Genomic DNA, 22,557 nt, shown 5'->3' on the forward strand with positions numbered 1-22,557 from the left:
TGAGCTATATGTTATTATTAATAATTAATGGTATTTAGCTGTGTGAAGACACTGATCATGTTAATGATTTCTCACAATAAATAACAACAATAACATGATAGGAAATAGATTAATATCAATATGCAACAGTTATTTATTTATTTTCAAGTGCAAGTGTTTTTCAAATTAAACATTTTCAAATGATCACTTCTACAACAGCCCAGGACAGTTTTAGCAATTATCATCACTGCTTCTTTGACAACTGCCCCATCTGAAAAGGCCTTCTTTTTCTTAATTAATAATTGTGTAGCTCTTAATGAGGCTTCAGTTGTTTTTTGGGAGCTTTTCACCGGTGTAAAAAAAAGATTGCTGTTTGCTCATAGCTGCCTTTAAATCGCGAGATTTTTGTGCTCATAGTGCACTGCCCGGTGGGTAGTTAGCATGGTAGCTTGTGTGGCAAGTTGTGAAATGTCTCTCCACATTGTGTCGCTTTGCTGTTGCAACAGTCACCCCGCAAAAGAGACACAGGCAGGCTCCTATCACATTGGTTAAAAAAAACTTTACCTCCCATTCTTCATGAAAATGTTTTCTTTCTTTTTTGTGCCATCTTTTTTGGGGGCAATCATTTTGTTTTTGCCGCTCCACAAATGCTACATTTTGGACTGCGCATAATACTAACTCTTAAACTATATCAGAGTTCATTTATATTAATCATTGTAAAAAAAATGACATATTGTCATTTCCAGTTCACATGTAAATGTAATTTAAACAAGAATAGCAAAAGCAAAATAAAATAAATAGCTACAACTCACAAATTGGCACTATTTGAGCTAATTTTGAAACAAGCCTGCGGGCAACTCATGTAAGAAACATCCCCACTACAGCAGGTCAGTAACAGTGAGCCATTTCAAAGCACTGTCAGTATCTTGCATTCTTAAGAAAAATGGGTTGCTACAAATTAGCTGATTGTGCTGTACGTCATTGCTGGTGTTAAAATGTCTTGATCCATGTGCCTCTTTTTAATTTTAAGCACCTGCCCCTAAAAAGCGATCACTTAAATCTTTGTTGAAATGAAATTGTAGAAAAACCACAGTAGAACTCAAGGTTATGTTTAATTGTGAATGTAAGAGCAATTCCATGAAAACATTGTGAAGGGAATCCAAGGAATTAGGACTGACAGCTATGTATCAGAAGGGAAAAAAAGGCTTCAAATTTCTGGGTAGCAGGATGATTGGAAGTAATGGAAGTAGGTTATGTGGTCTGATGTGCCCAGATATACCTTGTTTCAGAATGATGGGCACATCAGGGTAAGAAGAAAGGCAGATGAAGTGAAGTGAAGTCACATCATACCTAGTGACTACTGTACAAGCCTGTGGGGTCAGTGCGATGATCTGGGGTTGCTGTAGTTAGTCAGGTCTAGGTTTGGCAATATTTTGCACCCCAATTATGAGCTCATCGGACTACCTGAATATATATTAAATTACCAGATTATTCCATCATTGGATCCTTTATTGCCTGATGGCATGACATATTGCAAGACAATAATGCCAGGGTTTATCCTGCTCAAATTTTGAATTTTTTCAAAAGATTTTTTGTGGCAACTTATTTTCTCTTTACAGAAATCCAGAATGGAAAACACCCAATACACGACTACACAGATGAGTAATGCCAATAGTCAGGAGTTCAACTGAACTATAACCATGCTTGGGTTTGGAGATTATCAATAAATTGATATTATAGATTGCTGCCACTCCCATCTTATCACAATAGACTGTCAAAGTATGATGCATTGAACACCTTCTCTTGTAAATCAATTTTATTTTTTTCCTCAGTATAATTACTGTATTTCAGTGTATGATGTTCGGAATGTATCTAGCCTTCTATTTCTGCCTTTCCCACTTTCCCCCTCTTCTCCTTTTATGCAGCTGGCTATCAGCAGGACGATCCCCCATAGAAGTATGGTCCTGTTCAAGGTTCTGTTGTTCCCCTTTGTCTTTACCTGCATCTCCATCTCTTCTGCACTCCCATCTGGTTTTAGTATAAAACATCCATTATAACATGCATCCACATTCATTGATTACAGCAATTCCATACCATTACAAAGGTTATTATATGTGTTCATCTTTGTATACATTGCATCATTGAAAAAAAGTTTTTTTTAAAAGTTATAATTTGTCATGTCATGACATGAAATTAAAGTATACTGAAACATTACAAAATCCAAAAGGAAAAAAAAAAACAGGCTATAGCACCTATAAGAAATGTCATGCCAGGAAAGCAAAATGAGATTACAATAAATCTAAGTTTGTAGTCAAACAAAAATTAATAATTTATTAAAGTACATCATACAACAGATTTCAGAAAATTGAGGACTATAGCAAAACATTGTTTTGTATAATTATTTATTTTTTCTTGTTTTATAAATGGTATAACCCTAACCCTGTTTATAACACAGATAGGTCTTGTTTTCATTTTGTTTTGTGGGTTTGTTTTGTTAGTTTAGTTTTTTTCAATGCCAGCTTGTGTATCTGTCCCCTTTGTTGTCCATATTCATAGTCAAGATATGTGTTGTATCTGTCTACATATGCCCAATGCTTCCCAGAAAGAGGGACATTTATTTGCATGTAGGTTTGTTTCCAGGCCAATACATATTTTTATTTCTCTTCACGTTGTCCCAGAAGAAAAAATGGCAGAGGGGAAGACATATTGGATTTTCTTAGCAAAATTTTAACTGCTGTTATTGTGGAAATGTTATAATAAACCATATCATTACATAGTATTAAAAGGATAAAATACAATTTGCACATCATAAGCTTTTTAAAGTCTCCAATCAAATTTGCCTCATAAAAACACAGTCCTTCTCTTTTGGCTACATCATTGCATTGCATGCATAATCAAGATTTCATTGTGCAGTTTACAAAGTAACCATACTACTTTTTAGTCAGTAGTGGGCATTCTCAGTGTTAGGCGTCATTTAAATAACAGGTAATGGCTGTAAAATAGGAGCATTTTTACTTGATTTCTTTCTGGACATTAAAATAATCTGTGCTTGTCCTCCCAATTTAAGGTTTATTATTGAATTTTTATCTCGGTTTTTGTCTGTATACTTGTCTTTATCCACAGGGAAATGAGGTAATGACTGTCATTAAGACAAAGGCTCAGTGGCCAGCTTGGCAGCCACTTAACCTGTGAGTATCAGTCAATATCTTTAATGGACATCAGTGCATTTGTTTGACTCCAAACAAATACCTAATAATTGCAGATCCAATTACAGTGATAAATTGTTTAGTTTTTGTTTAAGTTCCTACTCTACAAGAAATCTTCAACACATTTGTATCACTCAGCCATATATGAAAACATGTAAATAAATGTGTACAAACACATCTTTTGGGAAAATGTGCTTTATATACACAGGTGTGTGTATATACAGTATATATGTATGTATTTATACATACATATATGGCGACTCATCCAGGGGGTGCATCCTAACTTTGCCCATATGCAGCTGGGATAGGCTCCAGCACCCTCCCTGTGACCCCAAAAGGATTAAAGTGTTCAAGGAAACAAAACAAAATGAATGTTGCTATTAAAATCATAATTCTATGTATGTCATTATACACTGCCCTTTCCAGACGAGCAGCTCCATCAGCAGAGTTTTTTGTTGATCGAGCCCGCCACCTCATGTCATTCCTCACCATGCTGGGGCCCAGTCCAGACTGGAATGTAGGGCTGTCAGGAGAGGACCTCTGTACCAAGGAGTGCGGCTGGATCCAGAAGCTTGTGGCAGACCTTATTCCCTGGGATGCAGGAACAGATAGCGGTGTCACATATGAGGTATTTGATAATTAATATTGTTATTGTTACACTGTTTTAATATTGTTACACTGTGTCATGCAAAGTAAATATAACTACAAATTTCATGTATCCAGACGTATGTATCAGTAATGTGCTTTCAGGGAAGTTAGAGCCTCATCACTTTATTCTTGATCAACTTGCATGAGGTAATGCATGAGGTAGTACTCTACCTGTGCCTCAGACAACAGCATGGGTGAGCTCACAGATTGTTGTTGCTGCTACTGTTAGTCTACGCAGCGAAGGCATGTGACAAGCAAGCTAGAACCATCCATTCATCTATAAGTTAATCTTATATCCTCTGTTCCTTGCGGGTTATGGGGAAAGCTACATACATATGGAAAATCAAGGTCCCTGCAGCCATTCCTGCATTTTGCTACCTGACTGCTGAAAATAGAAAATTATATAACTAAACTTAAAACTAGGCTTTCAGTCAAAAGGGAAATAACTATGTCTCAGCTACAAGGAATACAATAAAATGTGTAAAAAGCTTTAAAACCTAGCTGAATATTTTAATTTTGAAGGCAAAATTTAAGTCCAGTTTTGAAGACATTCTTTCAAATGAGTGCTTATATGCAGTCTTTTGTTGTAGCTTGCTTTCTTGGCCAAGAAATCCCTTTTCCACAGGAAAGCCTATGAATTACCGTGCCCATATCACAATATTGTACAGACTACTGTCATTTATCAGGCAACAAATAATGGCACTGATCATCTAATACAGACTAGAGTATTAACTCTTATCGATGAGAGAAACCACTAGTCTTTTCCCATACTTGCTAATATCCATCCTAATCACCTGCATTGTACTGCTCTGCAATACCTACACATAGCTTGCTGCTTTTCATAACTGAAATAATTATGTTGACATAGTTGGTAGTTAGAAAATATAACAGTAGGACTTGCGGTGTCCAGATTGGATTAGCATCAAGATGCAGCGCTTATGTGGCCGACTGTAAATAATCTGAATTGAGATGGCCCTGTACAACAAAACAAGAGGATAAGTGAGGTAAAAAGAAATCTAATGTCACAGCAGACTAAAAATACTTTATAAAAGTAATTGGGAAAGAAATTTAAAAAAATGCCAATGGCCTGATATAAATATAAAGCATTTGCTGTTTTGACTATATTATACTTGCTGTGTATCCCTGCAAAACATTTGCTGCCATGCAGTGGCTAGGCTAACAGCTGACTCCTGCTTGGCACTAGCTGTCCGTTCTTGTGTTGAGTGGTTGTTAGTGTAATTAGCATGCTTGGTGGAAAAGTGATGGCTGATGTTATTTTCCTTCAAATCGACAATGTTTCTTGTCAAAGAAATACAGCCATTGACCGTACTTGAAAAAGTGAAAATGTATTTAGTTGTTCATTCCTTATTAAACATTTGGCAACCTTTCTTGGTGAGCATCTTACCAAACATAGCTCTGACATCGCGAGGAAACCACGCAACTTGAAGTAGCTGGGAAAAACTGAAGCACATAGAACAATTGTAATATACTCACCAATCAAAGCAAAAGCAAAAAGTCACCACTTCACTCACATTTTTTTTAGCTGTAAGTATTATATGGACAAACTTCTTTTTCTCTGAAATGTATTTAACAAAACAAACAAAACAAAACAAACAGGAAAAGAACAAAAAGGAAAGCGGACACTCCTTTGAGGACAATCAAGTACAGGTACTGCTGGCCAGCAAAACATGCTGTTACCCAAACTGGGCCTTCACAAAGACCTCCAAAAAATGAGACCCCAGCAAAGGAGAGGAGAGAAACAGACACCACAGCGTTTCTATCCCCTACCTCTCTGGAGTCTTGGAAAAATTCAGGAGAATCACACGAAGGACAAGACACCAAGACAAACAAAGTAATATGCTAATATGCTGTACAGTGCCAGGAGGAATGCAAGGAACTGTACATTGGTGAAACCTCTCCATAAAGCAGCGCTTCTCAAATAGTGGGGTGCGCCCATGCCAGGGGGGGCGCGTGTGACCCCGGAGAACATGTTTTTTTTTTTGCCGTACTAGAATAAAGTGTAATTGCACATCCCGCGTGCACACACCACAGAGCAAGAGATAGGAAGTGCAGTGAACAAACCACCAAGAGACAGCATGAAAAAATACTTAACAGTGATTAAAAGAAAGGCGGAGAGAGACGGAGATAACGAGACAAACGAAAGTCTCCCGAAAGCTAAGACGAGGAAATATGACGAAGCATATATAGCGCTTGGCTTCACTGCGACTACGGTGGGAGACGAGGAAAGACCGGTGTGTTTACTGTGTCTAAAAATGTTGGCAGCACAGCATGAAGCCAAATAAATGAAGGCGTCACTTAAAGACATTACACCCCAGTCACGCTGATCAGCCGCTTGAGTTTTTTCGGCAAAAACGTGCCGAATATTGGCAACAATCATCCCGCTTTGGTCTATATTTCTTTCTTTTTTTGTTTTCTTTAATATTAATAAGGATACAATGTTATGCAGAGGTGTACTTATAACAATTTCATAGACAAATGATACTAATTATAGTCACGGCGGGGGGGGGGGGTTCTTCTTCCTAGGGGGGGCGTAACAGAAAATAATTGAGAAGCACTGCCATAAAGGAATGGCCCAACACAGACATGCCACCTCTTCAGGTCAGGACTCAACAGTACACCTACACCTAAAGGAAAGCAGGCAATCCTTTGAGGACAGTCAAGTACGGGTACAAGCCAGAGAAGATCACTGGTTCGAGAGCAGCGTCCAGGAAGCCATCCATGTCAAATTGGAAAAACCATCCTTAAACAGAGGTGCTGGGCTATGGCACTTCCTATCACCTATAAAAAATGCAGTCCTTCTTTCCTTCCAAGAATAATCCAAAAGGTGGTGATTCACCACCATGTGACCAAGCAGACAAAGGGGAGACACACAAACCAAAACTCGGTGAACGACCCTGCCAACGACTCAACAGGAAGCAGAGATTTTGAGGAATACACAGTGTGACTGTTAATGTGAAAAATGTGTAATTAGGCGATATTTTCAAGTGAGTTCAGAACTAGAGAAGCCTTCTGGAGAGAAGGCGAAACATCTTCAAGGAAAAAACAGTCCAGTTGACACAGAAATCTTACCTTGGATTACCTAGGAATCATAGTGTAGGGTCGTCAGTCGACGACTAAAGAAAGCACAGGGATGGAGCTTCTGGTCCACAGGATCTTGCTGAGAGAGAGTGTGAGGCAGAAACATCCACCACAAACTGACTGGGATCCGAGTTGACCAAAATAGAACTGCAGGTGAAATAGGGACTTGAGAGAACACAGGCCCAGTCTCTTGGGACCAGCAGAATGGCTTGAGGTTTTGCATCAAACTGGTCAGAGGGGCTACCACCTTGCTGTAACCTTAGATAAATTGTCGATAAAAGTTGACAAAGCCCTGGAAATGCTGAAGCTGTTTTCAGGAAGAAGGAGTTGGCCACTCCACCACGGCCTTCACCTTCGATGGATGCGGACAGAGTTGCCCCTGTTGGATGACGAAATGCAGAAAAGTGACAGAGGTGACATAAAACTCACTTCTGGGCCTTCACATACAGCTTGTTTTCAAGGAGGTGCTGAAGAACTAAACGAACGTGCTGGATGTGCTCCTCTTGAGTCTCAAAAAATAAGAACATCGTCAACAAACTGACAAAATAGGAACCGGTTGAGCATGTCTCGCAACACCCCATTGACTAAGTGTGAAACAGAACGGGGCATTAGTCGAACCAAAAGGCATTACTAGACACTCAAAGTGTCCAAGGGGTGTGTTGAAGGTTGTTTTCTACTAATCCCCCCTGCCAGATCCGGGATGAGATGGTAAGCATTTCTCAGGTCGGGCTTGGTGAAGAACCGGGCCTTTTGAAAAGGACCGAAGGCAGTGTCCAAGAGAGGAAGAGGGTACTTATTCATCATGGTGATCTCCTTGAGACCCCGATGGTCAATGCATGGCTGTAGGGAACCATCCTGTTGTACAAAGAAAAATTCTGCACTACTCTGTCATGTCTCCATTACCTCCTGTCCTCTCCATTACCTCCTATTCAGCTCTGGAGAGGTGGTTTAACCTGCCGAACGGAAGCGGCACCCTGGGAAGGAGGTTGATGCAGCAGTCAGAGGGCTGATAAGGAGGCAGAGAGAGAGAGAGTACGCTTTTTACTGAATGCCTCTGCAAGATCATGATATTCCACTAGCACCATTGACAGGTCGGGTGGCTCAGAAGGGGGAATTGTGCTCGCAGGTAGGGAGCACTGAGCGGACTGAAGACAATTGGGGTGGCAGAAAGCGCTCAGGCCAGTGAGCATGCATGACGACCAGTTAAAATGAGTGTTATGGAGTCTCAACCAGGAGGACCTGAGGACATCGGGGGATGATGAGGAACAACAAAAAACTGGATCACCTCATGATGATTCCCAAAAATCTTAAGAGAGAGTGCCATTGTCTGATACATTAATGGCTTACCGTTGAGGTTCAAGAAAGTGACTGGCTCGGGGAGCTCCACTGTGGGAAAGTTGGACTACCTCACCACCTCTTGGTTGGTGATGCACCCATCAGCACCTAAATCCACTAAAAAACTCAAATTACTCCAATTATCAATAGACTAGCTATATAGGCCTGGGATTCACTTCATTTGAGCTTCCTGATTTTGTTTTTTGTTTTTTAAATTCTTTACTTCATTCTTAAGGTCACCACACCTCCATCCTTTTGTGAAGAATTGCACAGGATCTTTTCTATGTGCCCAGGGTGTTTATCCCTCTCGCAGCGTTTGATGCCCTTTTGAAACCAAGTTGGCTGTTTCCTGTCTGCATTCAGGTCCTTTTCGAACTAAACCGTAACACCAACACTTATAATAAAGCTTAATTACCTTAGTCTCACAGTTAGTCTCACAGTCTCAGCATATCACCGACTAACAGATTATTCACAGTGATAGTTAGTGTGTATTCCTCAAAAATTTGCGAAGTATTCAATGATGTCCCTATGACAACTGCTTGCCCATCTCATGGTTGATCAATCAATCAATTAATCAATCAATCTTTATTTATATAGCATCTGTTACAATTAAAATTGTTTCTAGGTGCTTTACAGAATCCCAGGGCCTGACCCCTAACAAGCCACAGTGGCAAGGAGAAACCTTGAGCAGGACCAGGCTCGTGTAGGGGGACCCTCCTGCTGATGGCCAGATGGGTAGAGAGAGAGGAGAAGGGAGAGGACAGGCAGATAATAGAATAGGTAGGAGAGGAGAGGAGAGGCATAGAGCATGGAAATACATACAAAAATACATTATATTGAATAAGCTGCCGGTTGAGTGGGTCAGCGGTGTTGGAGTTCATTATGCAGCTCTAAAGGCGGCGATACCTGTAAATGAATACAGAAGGGGGGGGGGCAGAAAAAGAGAGAAGGGAGAAGATAGGTAGAGGAGAGAACAGGCAGAGATCATAGAGATTCATTAATAGCACAATCTGCTGGTATAAGAGTAGAGTGGGTCAGCAGGGTCAGAGGTCGGCAGGCCAGCATACAGCTATAAAGGCGGCTATACCTCTAGAGCAGAGAAACTATACAGGAAACGACATCATCAATGATCTACTTGCAGAGGAGAGGAGAGGAGAGGAGAGGAGAGGAGAGGAGAGGAGAGGAGAGGAGAGGAGAGGAGAGGAGAGGAAGTCACGACCCAGTGGGGTGACAGAGGCCTATCAGGCGATCATGTTTCTGGACCCCAGCAGCCTCGGCCTATAGCAGCATGACTAAGATGTTAACCTAATAATTAGAAAAACCCCTAAGTATAATAATTTGTCTGTCTTGGATAGTAACTGCAACTACAGAATTAGTTATAATAAGCTTTTTAAAGAGGAAAGTTTTAAGTCTAATCTTTAAAAAAGAGATGGAGTCAGCCTCCCGTACCTGGACAGGAAGCTGGTTCCACAGAAGGGGGGGCCTGGTGGCGAAAAGCACGGCCCCCCATTCTACTTTTAAAGACTCTGGGGACCACAAGTAGACCAGCATTCTGAGAGCAGAGTGGTCTATTGGGCTGATAAGGTGCCACTAGCTCCTCCAGGTAGGATGGAGCTAGGCCTCTGAGGACCTTGTAGGTCAGAAGAAGAATTTAAAAATATATTCTAAATTTAATGGGCAGCCAATGAAGAGATGCCAGTACAGGAGTTATGAGATCTCTTTTGTCAGTACCTGTCAGAACTCTAGCTGAGGCATTTTGGATCACCTGGGGGCTTCTTAAAGAGTTTTTTGAACACCCTGATAATAGAGAATTACAATAGTCCAGCCTGGAAGAAACAAATACATGGAATAACTTATCAGAATCATGCCGTGTTGGTAGCTTCCTGAACTTTGTGATGTTTCTCAGGTGAAAAAAGGCACTTCTAGAGACTATTTTAATGTGTGAGTTGAAGGACAGATTTTGGTCAAAAGTTACTCCAAGATTCCTCACAGACAGACTAGATGCTAGGAAGATACCATCTAGAGTGATAAGGTGATCTAATCTATCCCCGAGAGGTTCAGAACCAAACACCATGACCTTGGTTTTTCCTGACTTAAGAAGAAGGAAATTTGAAGACATCCAAGACTTTATGTAGGTCTGAAGCTTCACTAACTGTCTTCTCTGGTTTCATGGATAGATATAGCTGAGTGTCATCAGCATAACAATGAACTCTATCCCATGCTGCTGATTAATGTTTCCAAAGCGAAGCATGTTCAAGTTGAAAAGGATTGGTCCAAGTACAGAACCTTGTGGAACTTCATGGCTAACCTACTGTATGAAGGGGGGACACCATGGACATGAGCAAACTGGTATCTATCTGATAAATACAATCTAAACCAGTCCAGGGCTGTCCCTTTAATGTCAATCATATGTTGCAGTCTCTGTAACAGGTTGCTGTGATCAACTGTATCAAAGGCAGCACTGAGGTCCAGCAGAACCAGCATAGAGACCAGTCCATGATCTGAAGCTATGAGAAGATCATTAGTAACTTTAAGAAGTGCTGCTTCTGTGCTGTGATGAGCTCTCAATCCTGACTAAAACATCCCAAACAGGCTGTTTCTCTGCAGGTGCTCCAGTAACTAAGTCACCACCACCTTCTCAAGAATTTTAGAGATAAAAGGAAGGTTGGATATCGGCCTATAATTTGCTAACACATCAGGATCCAGTGATGTTTTTTACGCAACGGTTAACTGCCACCTTGTAGGACTGGGTTACATAACATGTCACTAAAGAACAATTGATCTGGTCCAGGATAGATCTGCCTATCATTGGTAAAACATTCTTCAACAGGTGTGTTGGGAGGGGATCTAAAAGACACGTGGTGGACTTGGATTTTGGAGTTAGCAAAGAAGCCTCAGAAAAATATATAGGGGTTGAGGAGTTTAAGGGCTCGTTGGAGACCCTGCATGTTCCCACAGTCAGCACATGGTGATGGTCCAGTTGTTGGGATGGCCTGATTAGCTTTTTCTCTGAAAGCTAGAACTTTATCAGTGAAGAAGCTCATGAAGTCTTCACCACTAAGGGATAAGTGGATCTAAAACACTGTGACTCTTGGTCAATTTGGCCACAGTGCTGAAAAGAAATCTGGGATTATTCTGGTTTTCTTCAATTAAAGAAGAAAAATAAGCTGTTCTAGCCTTACGGAGTTCATTTTTGTAAACTGCCAGACGGTCTTTCCTGGCTAAATGGTAGCTGTCTATTTTACAAGAATACCACTTCCTTTCTAGTCTTCACACTTTCTGCTTAAGGGTCCTAGTGTGTGAATTATACCAGGGGGCACATCTCTGATTTACTATTTTAATTTTCAAGGGGACAACAGAATCAAACTTGATTCTCAGTGAGGTTGCTGCACCTTCAGCAACAGAGTGGACCTCGGCAGGGCTAAGATTATAATGATTGATCCCTGGAGAAGCACACGGTGGTCATGGGATTACCACAGGGATCGCTTCCTGAAACTTAGCTACAGCATTATCTGAAAGACATCTGCTATAGTCAGACTGGGTTCTGAACATAGAAGAATCCTTAATCATCAATGTAAAAGTGATCAGAGAATGATCTGACAGGAGCGGGTTCTGAGGAAACACTGACACATGTTCCACCTCAACACCGTAAGTCAGAACTACATAGATCAAGGGTGTGGTTGAAGCAATGAGTTGGTTAGTTTTTCTGTTGAAGGAAACCAACTGACTCAAGTAATGAAATGAAGCCATTTCTAAAGCTGTCATTTACAACGTCTACATGGATATTAAAGTCTCCAATGATAATGACTTTGTCCGTTCTAAGGACCAAGTCAGATAATAAATCGGAGAACTCAGAAAATTTGGCCAAGTTACTAGAAAAGAGCGAGGCACCATCCCGGGTAGGATGAACACCGTCTCTCCTAATAAGACCAGGTTTTCCCCCAAAAGTGTTCCAGTTGTCTACAAGCCTCTGCCACTTCACAAACAGCACTTTTAGAACATTCAATAAATCATTGCCCTATAAAATGAGCTGCTGCACTGTCAGTTCCGCTCAAGTCTGCCATGAGCTTCCATAGAAAATCCAGCTTTGTATTGAACTTGTCGCTCTTCCTACACCTTTTAAGATAATTTAATGACAAGTCACACACATATATGTAAAAGTTTTCCGGTTGTAATGGTCATCAATTCAGCCGAAATGAAATCAGTCGTTAAGTGCTCTAAATTAGCATTTAAAAACAGGTGGGTTTTGGCTTCTCCCTTGGCTTCTCCCTAGTGCCTCTCACAGGCCTATTTAGTTAATGAGCCGGCAGGCACTGCATGACATCACTCTATTCTGACCGTTTAAACTGTTGCAGTTCAAACTTTTTTATTGTATATGAAAAAATAATTAATTTTCACAATTTGTTATTTTGCAGTCACCAAACAAGCCCACTATTCCCCAGGACAAGATTCGACCTTTGACAAGCTTGGACCATCCCCAGAGTCCATTTTATGACCCAGAGGGAGGTGCTATTATCCCCTTAGCCAGGATAACAGTGGAACGCATTGCGAGAACGGTAAACTTAAGCCTGTATTGTAAACTTATGAAGAAAAGTATTCTTTCTGTTCCTTTAAACACACAATAGAATATTTTAAAGAAAAAAACAACCCTTTTTCAGAAAAAAACAGGCTAATGAGGTGTAGTGTGCATAGTGCACAAATTGATACTGTTAAAGCTGCTTTGTTGTATAGGACTAGATGATAATATCCTTTATTGAATTCTTGAGACCCCACTAAAACTGTGGGATGCCAAGTAAGTGATTGCATTCTTTGGGTTATAAAGTGGGCACCCTTCTTCTTGGGTGTTTCACTGATAGGCCCATGACACATCCAGAGGGTTAATCAATGAATTCCAACATAACAGTCTAAGGCTTCTAGGTTCACCCCCTTGACATTATCAACTCACTTGAAGGCCAAGGTGGAGTAGTTTTCTAGACGAAGGTGTTGGACGTTGTAGGACTATCTGGTAAGTTGTAGGCTACTCTACCTACATGTAAACAAGTGCAAACCACACACTTAATTTGCATTTTAGCAAGGTGACAGACTGGGTCCATATGCAGAGGGAGAAACACTGTTGTTTGTGTTGATTGCAGTTTATGATTGTTAGAGGATATGGAAACAATAGAGGAAGGTTGGCAACATCAAGCTGTTCATTTTTTCAGGAAAAATCGATTCTCAATCAATGAAATGTGTGATTTGTATTCATAACATAATAGTTTAATTAGTTACAGAAGTTTGCAGGATCTTGTCACAGGTACATGAGCACTGTCTCAGTTCATAAAGAAGAGCCACGTTCAACTTACACCCATCATATTATCATACCACAACTCTCTTTTCCTGATTCTGTCTGTCATTTGGGCTTTGTAAACAATCTCGATATTGGGGGTTGAAACCACTGACCTATCCACACATACTGTATACACATACTGTATACACGCACACACACACATACACACATTATTATATATATATATATATATAATGTTCAGTGTGTGCAGAATGGTTGAAATGCTATTAGACAATTGTAAAGTTATTGTGAGTCCATTGGTAAATTTAGACATATATTTATGTCTACTAGTCTCCAGACTAGCGGTCATTGTGTTTATTGTGCAGTCTGACAGCAGCCGGCAGGAAAGATCTGCGATACCTCCCCTTCACACAGCGAGGTTGGAGCAGCCACTCACTGAATGAACTGCCCAGTGCTGTCAGAGTGCCCTGTAGGGGGTGGGACGTGTTGTTCAACATGGATGACAGCTTAGCCATCATCCTCCCATTTCCCACCACCTCCATTGAGTCCAGAGGATATCCCAGGACAGAGCTGGCCCTCCTTACCAGTCTGTCCATCCTCCTCCTGTCCCTGTCCGTGATGCTGCTGAACCAGCAGACTATCCCATAAAAGATGGCAGATGCCATCACAGTCATAAAAAGTCCTCAGGAGTGGTCCCTGCACTCCAAAAGACCTCAGCCTCCTGAGCAGGAACAGTCTGCTCTTGCTGCTCTTTACAAGGGCGTCTGTTTTGTGTGTCCAGTCCAGGTTATTGTTTAGGTGAACACCCAAGTACTTATAGGACTTCACAACATCGACGTCCTTTCCCAGGATGTTCACCGGTGCAGATGGGGGGTTGTTACTCCTGCGAAAATCCACCACCAGCTCCTTGGTTTTACTGGCGTTGATCTGGAGGTTGTTCCGCAGGCTCCAGTCCACAAAGTCCTCAATAAGTCCTCTGTACTCCCCATCGTCCCCATCAGTGATGAGGCCAACAGCAGCGGAGTCATCAGAGAACTTCTGGAGTTGGCATGATGATGAACAGTATGTAAATTCCACAGTGTAGAGGGTGAACAGGAAAGGAGCCAGAACTGTTCCCTGCGTGACACCGGTGCTGCAGAGAAGCCGATGTGACTTGGAGCCCTTCACTCTGACAAACTATGGTTTTTGTGTGAGGTAGTCTAAAATCCATGTTGTGAGGTGGTGATCCACCCCAGCTACCTGCAGCTTGTCCCCCAGCAGCCTGGGATGGATGGTGTTGAATGCACTGGAAAAATCAAAAAACATGATCATCACAGTGCTTCCAGCCTTCTCCAGGTGGGTGAGGGAGGTGTGAAGGAGGTAGATGACGGCATCATCCACCCCGATGTTCAGCTGGTAGGCAAACTGCAGCGGGTCCGTAAAGAACCAGTGGACGCAGATTAACAAGGATGAGTCTCTCCAGCATCTTTATGAGATGAGACGTCAGAGCTACCGGCCTGTAACTCTTGAGCTCCTTGGGGTGCGGTGTCTTTGGCACTGGGACGATGCTGAACGTCTTCCATATCCGTGGATTAGCGCGGTTAGCCAGGTCTCAGTAAACAGCAGCAAGCTTCACTCCCGGTACTCCCGCTGATGCCGGGTCAGCGCCGCCAGCTCGTCCATCTTGTTGGGGAGAGATCTGACGTTCCCCATGATGATGGAAGTCAGGATAGGCCCATAACGTTTCCTCCTGGCGTGGCGCTCGACCCTGGCGCGGCGTCTCCGTCTGCTTCTCTTCAGCTCGGGGGGCACATCGGGTCGCTCCTCAGGCAGCGCCGCAGAGCTCCGCAGGGTGAACAGCTGGTCCTTGCTATACACAAGCGAGCTGCAGCTCCACGACAGGTCTCTGGACATGGTAACATAAAGTGAAAAAACAAGTAGAGCCACCGGTGCAAACTCCACAAGTCTTGCATGCATGATGAAGATAAAACCAAACCAAACACACTAAAACAAAAGTAGGAGGAACAGAAAAAAAGTTAAAAAAAAGTAACGAAAAGCTCAAAGGTGAGCAGGAGCTGCTGTTACAGGCTGCCACTCGTGCGGCGCCATCAGCAATTGTTTCTATATTTATTATTGCAGTTTGATGACAATATGTGTCTCTGCACACAAGTACAGTCGCATACGTGTAAAACATGTGAAACGGGTTTTCTTTTGTACATTCAGGGGCAACAATGTAATGTGATACCAGACACCCTAGATGACATCATGACTGATATTGGACACGAGGAAAAGAAGGAAGGTGTGGTATATGCAAAAACAAACACGCAAAAAATTATATACACACTTGTCCTCAGATTAACCTCACATTTGTCCCCAGATGAACCTTAAAGAAAATACACAGTGGATGAAGTCACTCATATACTATTGACAGAATGACAAAAATAATAAATTCTGCATCACTGGTAGCAGCCATGGGTGCTGGTCAACAGAAGCTGAAGTTAATTCAGGATTCTTGGTCAGGGAGAAGGTTCTTCGTGGATTACAGCTCTCAGAAATGTTAAGGTCTTGCCAGCTATAACGCCAAACCCAAAATGCAAACCAAGACTGGAAACAGGGTAGAAGGAATTTTATTGCCAAAATAAATCAAACTAAATGGATTTATCAGGGAGAAAATATTTGGGCTGATTGAAGTATTAAGAATGGACGTGGCAGGCAGGACTGGAGACAAGGAAAAATCATGATAAGAATGTGATCTCCTTTAGTACCAAAGTCCTTTTATTTAGACAGAAAGAATGAAAAGTTCAAATACTTTTTATTTTGCTCGGAGCAATACATGAGAGTCCGAGGTAAGTAGTAAGGAGCTGCCAACATATTGACAGATAGATGATACTGGAAGGCTAAATCTTTACTTCAGGAGCATTTTGGCAACAAGCATAAAATTGCCAGCTCTTATATGGATTTGGATGTAGCAGGGCCATCAGTTTAACCGGATGACATACACTCTTTTTGGGGTGAAGTTGCAGCGCTATGGAAAGTTGTTGCTTTGGTTCAAACCAATGATCCTCACCAGAGAGGATATCAAACCAGAAAATGGTGCTGGTGAGAATAGCTGCAAACTTTCAATTTTGCCAGTAATACTGAAAGCCAAGAAAGGGATTGGAGTAGTACACACATTCACATTTCTTGATATAGGTAGCACTGCATTATTTTGTACAGTAGGCCTTTTGACCAAGCTCCAAAGAAGATCAATTATTCTTTTGACAACCATGGGTCAAGGATAGACATTGTTTTAGGTCTTGAAGGTAGCCATTTTTGTGATCGACCAGGTATAGACACCCAGAGGACTATACCTGTACATCAAGGAAACATCCCACATTAGAAAAATAGCAAACAGTGGTGTTTTCTGAATTCTGTCCATCTGCCTGAAATTGAGAAATAGAAGTACTGACTAGTTCAGATGTCCCAAAGGCTTTTGAACCACTTGATGCTATACAGAGTGTGGGAAATGGACATTGTGGACCTTATGATCAGGTGGACAGTTAATGGACCACTGGGAAGGAGTGATGATGATGCTCAAGAGCAGTAAACAGTAAATGTCCACAGAATCTCAGCCATGAAACTTGACAAGTTGTAGGGGCAACAGTTCAGCTAGTAAAACAGCAAACATAACCCATGTAATCAGTTTTTTTAATATAAAAATTGGCACTATCATCAAATCATCAGGTCATCTTACATGGTGATTTTGAGGTGGTAAAATTGTCCTTACAGTTCCTTAGTATCCTTTGGTAAAACAATAAAAATAATAATAAGATCGATTTTCTTATTTCAAAAGATTGTTATTTCAGGGGCTAAGATGAGAAAGCAGCCTAAGCTGAGAAGTTAACCTGAGATAAGAGATCTGGAAGCAGCCTGAGATGAGAAGTCTGCAGTCAGACCTTGAAATAAATATTGACCATCATGGCCTTAAGCTAATTGTGTGTCTTGTAATTCATTCAGATATATAACTTGGAGAGCTATCGTCTAGATGCGCAACCTTTCATCTCAATCAGATTTTCTGGAATCCTAGCTTGCAGAAATAAATGGCATGACAGTTTTTCAAAATAAGTGGAGTCAATGGCAGGTGGAATTAATCCTGCCTTGGGGCAAACGTACCTGGAACCTTGAATCTTGAAGCTGTAAGGGGACAGTAGCTAACCAATATACAATCATAAAACTTAACAGACCAAACCATTTCAAATAGATCTGCTCCTCAGCTGGTGAGAAGGGAAGAGGCAGGTTTCCATGTCTAACAAATTTATATGTGTATTAATTTAAAATGAAGACATTAATACCTGGAGCACTGCAATGAGCTTACAGCTTATCCCGGGTGTAACCCACCTCCCGTCGAAAGGCACCTGTGGTGAGCTCTGTGATATTGTATTATATATGTTTTTTGGGTTGTTTTTTTTTAGGGGGGGGGGGGTGAAAGGGTGTGCTAAAAGAATAAATGTCATTCATTTTGTTTTGTTTTTCTTTTAAGATAACATACCAGAGACATGCATTTACTCGGAGTGGTCTCCTTGGTCTGCGTGTAGCAGTGCTACTTGTGAGAAAGGTCGACAGATGAGACAGAGGATGTTGAAGGCACAGCTGGACCCTACTGTGCCATGTCCACACACTCAAGATTTCCAGCCCTGCATGACACCGGAATGCACTGTAGAGGGTAAAGACTTTAGGCCAACACAAACAGATTGAAAGAGAAGAAAAGCAAGACAGAGGCAGAGAGTAGAAGCATGAGAGTATCAGTTGTAAAAGGAGTGTTGGCTGTAGACTGAATAAATTATAAGCAATTATTTGAATCATCTGAGGTATTTTCATTCATTCATTTGAGGCAGTTTCATTCATTCTTTTCTTTTGTATGTTAATTTTATATGAGAATACTAATATTAGTACAAAAAATGTGAAAATACACCACTGTAAGTTGTTAGTTTACCGTATTTTCACGACCACAAGGCGCACTGTAATAAAAGGCACAGTCTCAGTTACGGGTGCAATATCTGTATCTAAAACATACATAAGGCGCACCGTATTATTAGGCACATGCTAAAACATACAGTAAAAAATGACAATGGAAGTAAAATGGTGAGTTTCGACACATTTATTGAACAAAATATTTATTCTTCCGCCACAAAACCATCAAAGTTTTCATCTTCTCTATCTGAATTAAACAGCTGCGCTATTTCAATGTCCAGCATCCCGAATTCCTCTTCTTCATCATCTGAATCAGACTCACCGACCGGTTCCGCTTCAGCATTGATGCCGGCTTTTGTGAAAGCTCTTACAATACATGAAGACGGTATCATAGCCCATGCGTCTACAGTCCATGGTGGCATAACTTGCCCGCCGCTGCCTGATAGTCTTTGTGAAGCATTGTTCGCCTTCCGCTATCCAGCGCTCTGTTCGTTTTCGTGGCAGCTGAGAACCACAGTGAACAACGTCCCTTTTTTCTCCACTGTGTGGGTCAAAGAGATGTCAAAAGTCATAGGGATCTCATCCATGTTGGTGATGTGGCTGGGCGCGGTAATCTTGTAGTAGGTGCGGAAGATGGCCACCCTTTCCTGGTAATCCGCGGGCAGCCGCTGCGCAACAGTTGTCCTTGCGTGTATGGAGAGATGCCGCTTCCTCATGAAGTGAAAACACCAAGACGGACCTCCTTGAAAGTGCTCAGTGTCCCTTTCTTCAGCAATCGCTTTGGCCTTTTGTCGAATGGTGACAGTAAAGACGCCCCTTCCAGTTGTTCCACAACCAACTGTTCCACTCGGTCTTCAAGCTCGGGCCACCTTGCTTTGTTCCCGCGGAAACTCAGCTTTGTCTTTCTCACTTGGCGCAGTTCACTTTCTTTCTCCACTTTCTGACCATGGACTCATTTACATTAAAATGTCTTGCAGCTGCTCGATTGCCATTTTCAGCCGCATATTTGATGGCCTGCAGTTTAAAGTAAGCCTCATACGCGTGTCGCTTGACCAGTGCCATTTTAGGGGGTCCTTACGGTTTGCCGCTAATCGATGGGTGGAGCGTTTATCGTAGTGCATCCACCAAAGGCACCCAGCAGATTCTGGAACTCGGTCCACACACAAGGAGCATATTATAAGGTGCACCGTCGATTTTTGAGAAAATCTCAGTGTTTTAGGTGCGCCTTATAGTCGTGAAAATACAGTAATTAACAAATGTTGCAAGCAGCGAGGAGGGTAATTTGCTGGTCTCTAGTTTAAAATTGTATTTCTAATCACTTTTGCTCATTTTTCCTGATTGCAAAAGAAGAAAAGTTATTATTACTTATTTTTTTAATTAATTAATTAATTTTATTTATGTATTTATTTATTTTTTGGGGGGAAGGGGTGCATTTGTCATAAAAAAAAAATTAACAGGCTTTTACGAACCAAAAGTGTTGCTTCGCAGGGCACTGTGTTGGTTCCAGTCTCAAATCCCCTCAGGGCCAGGGGGCTTTTCTGTGTGTGCTTTGCATGTTCTACTTATTGCCATGTGTGTACTCTCCACTCTTACTGAGTTTTAAAGCACAGTTTAACCCATTTTTGCTCCATATCTTCTGTTGTCATGCAAGAATGAAAGCTAATATACTGTGGTTAGCACTATCTCTAGGGTGTCCTTTTAAAATGAAGACATATTTACAACTTTAACAGAAAATTTGAGCTACGTTCAGTTGTGTAAGTCTTGAAGAAGTTATATATGCTGTTAGCAGCAGAAATACCTCCTGTGATGACAATCAAGTTTATTTAAAAAAAAAAAAATATTCCAAAATTATTTACATATTCTTGTTGCTTGTACTTCTTGTGCAAACTATTTTATTGTTCTTTGTTTTGTGTACAGAGACATTCACATGCATGATGTCAGAATGGATCAGCTGGTCACCCTGCAGTGTGTCTTGTGGGATGGGCATGAGATCTAGAGAAAGATACATCAAACAGTTTCCCGAGGACAGCTCTTTGTGTCAACACCAAATTGAAGAGACAGAAAAGTGTGTTGTCAATGATGAATGCTGTGAGTCCATTATGTGTAGTCATGTGACACTGATGAAAATGCACATACATGTTTAATTTCACATTTACAATGCCTTTGATATATATTATTAAGTAGTATACAGGTAAAAAGTAAATAATTATGGAGAAAATACTGCTCAACAATGTTCCCCTTAATTTTTCATGTACAGTGCCTTGCGAAAGTATTCGGCCCCCTTGAACCTTGCAACCTTTCGCCACATTTCAGGCTTCAAACATAAAGATATCAAATTTAAATTTTTTGTCAAGAAACAACAAGTGGGACACAATCGTGAAGTGGAACGAAATTTATTGAATAATTTAAACTTTTTTAACAAATAAAAAACTGAAAAGTGGGGCGTGCAATATTATTCGGCCCCCTTGCGTTAATACTTTGTAGCGCCACCTTTTGCTCCAATTACAGCTGCAAGTCGCTTGGGGTATGTTTCTATCAGTTTTGCACATCGAGAGACTGAAATTCTTGCCCATTCTTCCTTGCAAAACAGCGCGAGCTCAGTGAGGTTGGATGGAGAGTGTTTGTGAACAGCAGTCTTCAGCTCTTTCCACAGATTCTCGATTGGATTCAGGTCTGGACTTTGACTTGGCCATTCTAACACCTGGATACGTTTATTTGTGAACCATTCCATTGTAGATTTGGCTTTATGTTTTGGATCATTGTCCTGTTGGAAGATAAATCTCCATCCCAGTCTCAGGTCTTGTGCAGACTCCAACAGGTTTTCTTCCAGAATGGTCCTGTATTTGGCTCCATCCATCTTCCCATCAATTTTAACCATCTTCCCTGTCCCTGCTGAAGAAAAGCAGGCCCAAACCATGATGCTGCCACCACCATGTTTGACAGTGGGGATGGTGTGTTAAGGGTGATGAGCTGTGTTGCTTTTACGCCAAACATATCGTTTTGCATTGTGGCCAAAAAGCTCGATTTTGGTTTCATCTGACCAGAGCACCTTCTTCCACATGTTTGGTGTGTCTCCCAGGTGGCGTGTGGCAAACTTTAAATGAGACTTTTTATGGATATCTTTGAGAAATGGCTTTCTTCTTGCCACTCTTCCATAAAGGCCAGATTTGTGCAGTGTACGACTGATTGTTGTCCTATGGACAGACTCTCCCACCTCGGCTGTAGATCTCTGCAGTTCATCCAGAGTGATCATGGGCCTCTTGGCTGCATCTCTGATCAGTTTTCTCCTTGTTCGAGATGAAAGTTTGGAGGGACGGCCGGGTCTTGGTAGATTTGCAGTGGTCTGATACTCCTTCCATTTCAATATGATTGCTTGCACAGTGCTCCTTGAGATGTTTAAAGCTTGGGAAATCTTTTTGTATCCAAATCCGGCTTTAAACTTCTCCACAACAGTATCTCGGACCTGCCTGGTGTGTTCCTTGGTCTTCATGATGCTCTCTGCGCTTTAAACAGAAGCCTGAGACTATCACACAGCAGGTGGATTCTATTTATCATCATCAGTCATTTAGGACATTGGATCATTCAGAGATCCTCACTGAACTTCTGGAGTGAGTTTGCTGCACTGAAAGTAAAGGGGCCGAATAATATTGCACGCCCCACTTTTCAGTTTTTTATTTGTTAAAAAAGTTTAAATTATTCAATAAATTTCGTTCCACTTCACGATTGTGTCCCACTTGTTGTTTCTTGACAAAAAATTTAAATTTGATATCTTTATGTTTGAAGCCTGAAATGTGGCGAAAGGTTGCAAGGTTCAAGGGGGCCGAATACTTTCGCAAGGCACTGTATATAAGGTACATGGAATTCCCTGAGTATTCACTGGACCACTGTGAGGAACATTTTATGTGCACACTGTGGCCAGACCAGTATTACACCTGTTCAAAACCAGAGATCATAGCAAGATCTAATAATAACATTTCATGATTAATATCCATAAATGAAAATTCTTAATAAATTACACTAGAACAAACACAAATGTCAGGGACTTAAATGCCCCCCTATTTTTTCTGTCTGTCT

The 22,557-nt window shown here is 41.3% G+C and overlaps 1 protein-coding gene across 4 annotated transcripts in view; it reads left to right on the forward strand.

The window, feature by feature from the left end:
- LOC101073783 (spondin-1-like) overlaps nt 1-22,557 on the forward strand; it is an 87,135-nt gene that overhangs the window by 49,710 nt on the left and 14,868 nt on the right. Inside the window, exons 7-13 of one of the 4 annotated variants that reach the window (XM_029842226.1) lie at nt 1,905-1,952; nt 3,103-3,167; nt 3,612-3,813; nt 12,683-12,823; nt 15,757-15,832; nt 18,053-18,235; nt 20,401-20,571. In XM_029842226.1, the coding sequence (XP_029698086.1) occupies nt 1,905-1,952; nt 3,103-3,167; nt 3,612-3,813; nt 12,683-12,823; nt 15,757-15,832; nt 18,053-18,235; nt 20,401-20,571 (886 nt within the window). The remainder of the gene's footprint in view (nt 1-1,904; nt 1,953-3,102; nt 3,168-3,611; nt 3,814-12,682; nt 12,824-15,756; nt 15,833-18,052; nt 18,236-20,400; nt 20,572-22,557) is intronic. The other 3 variants (XM_029842228.1, XM_029842229.1, XM_029842227.1) reach the window with 3 other exon arrangements.

The sequence above is a fragment of the Takifugu rubripes genome, chromosome 9 (assembly GCF_901000725.2).
Source record: "Takifugu rubripes chromosome 9, fTakRub1.2, whole genome shotgun sequence".
NCBI classification, from domain to species: Eukaryota; Metazoa; Chordata; class Actinopteri; order Tetraodontiformes; family Tetraodontidae; genus Takifugu; species Takifugu rubripes.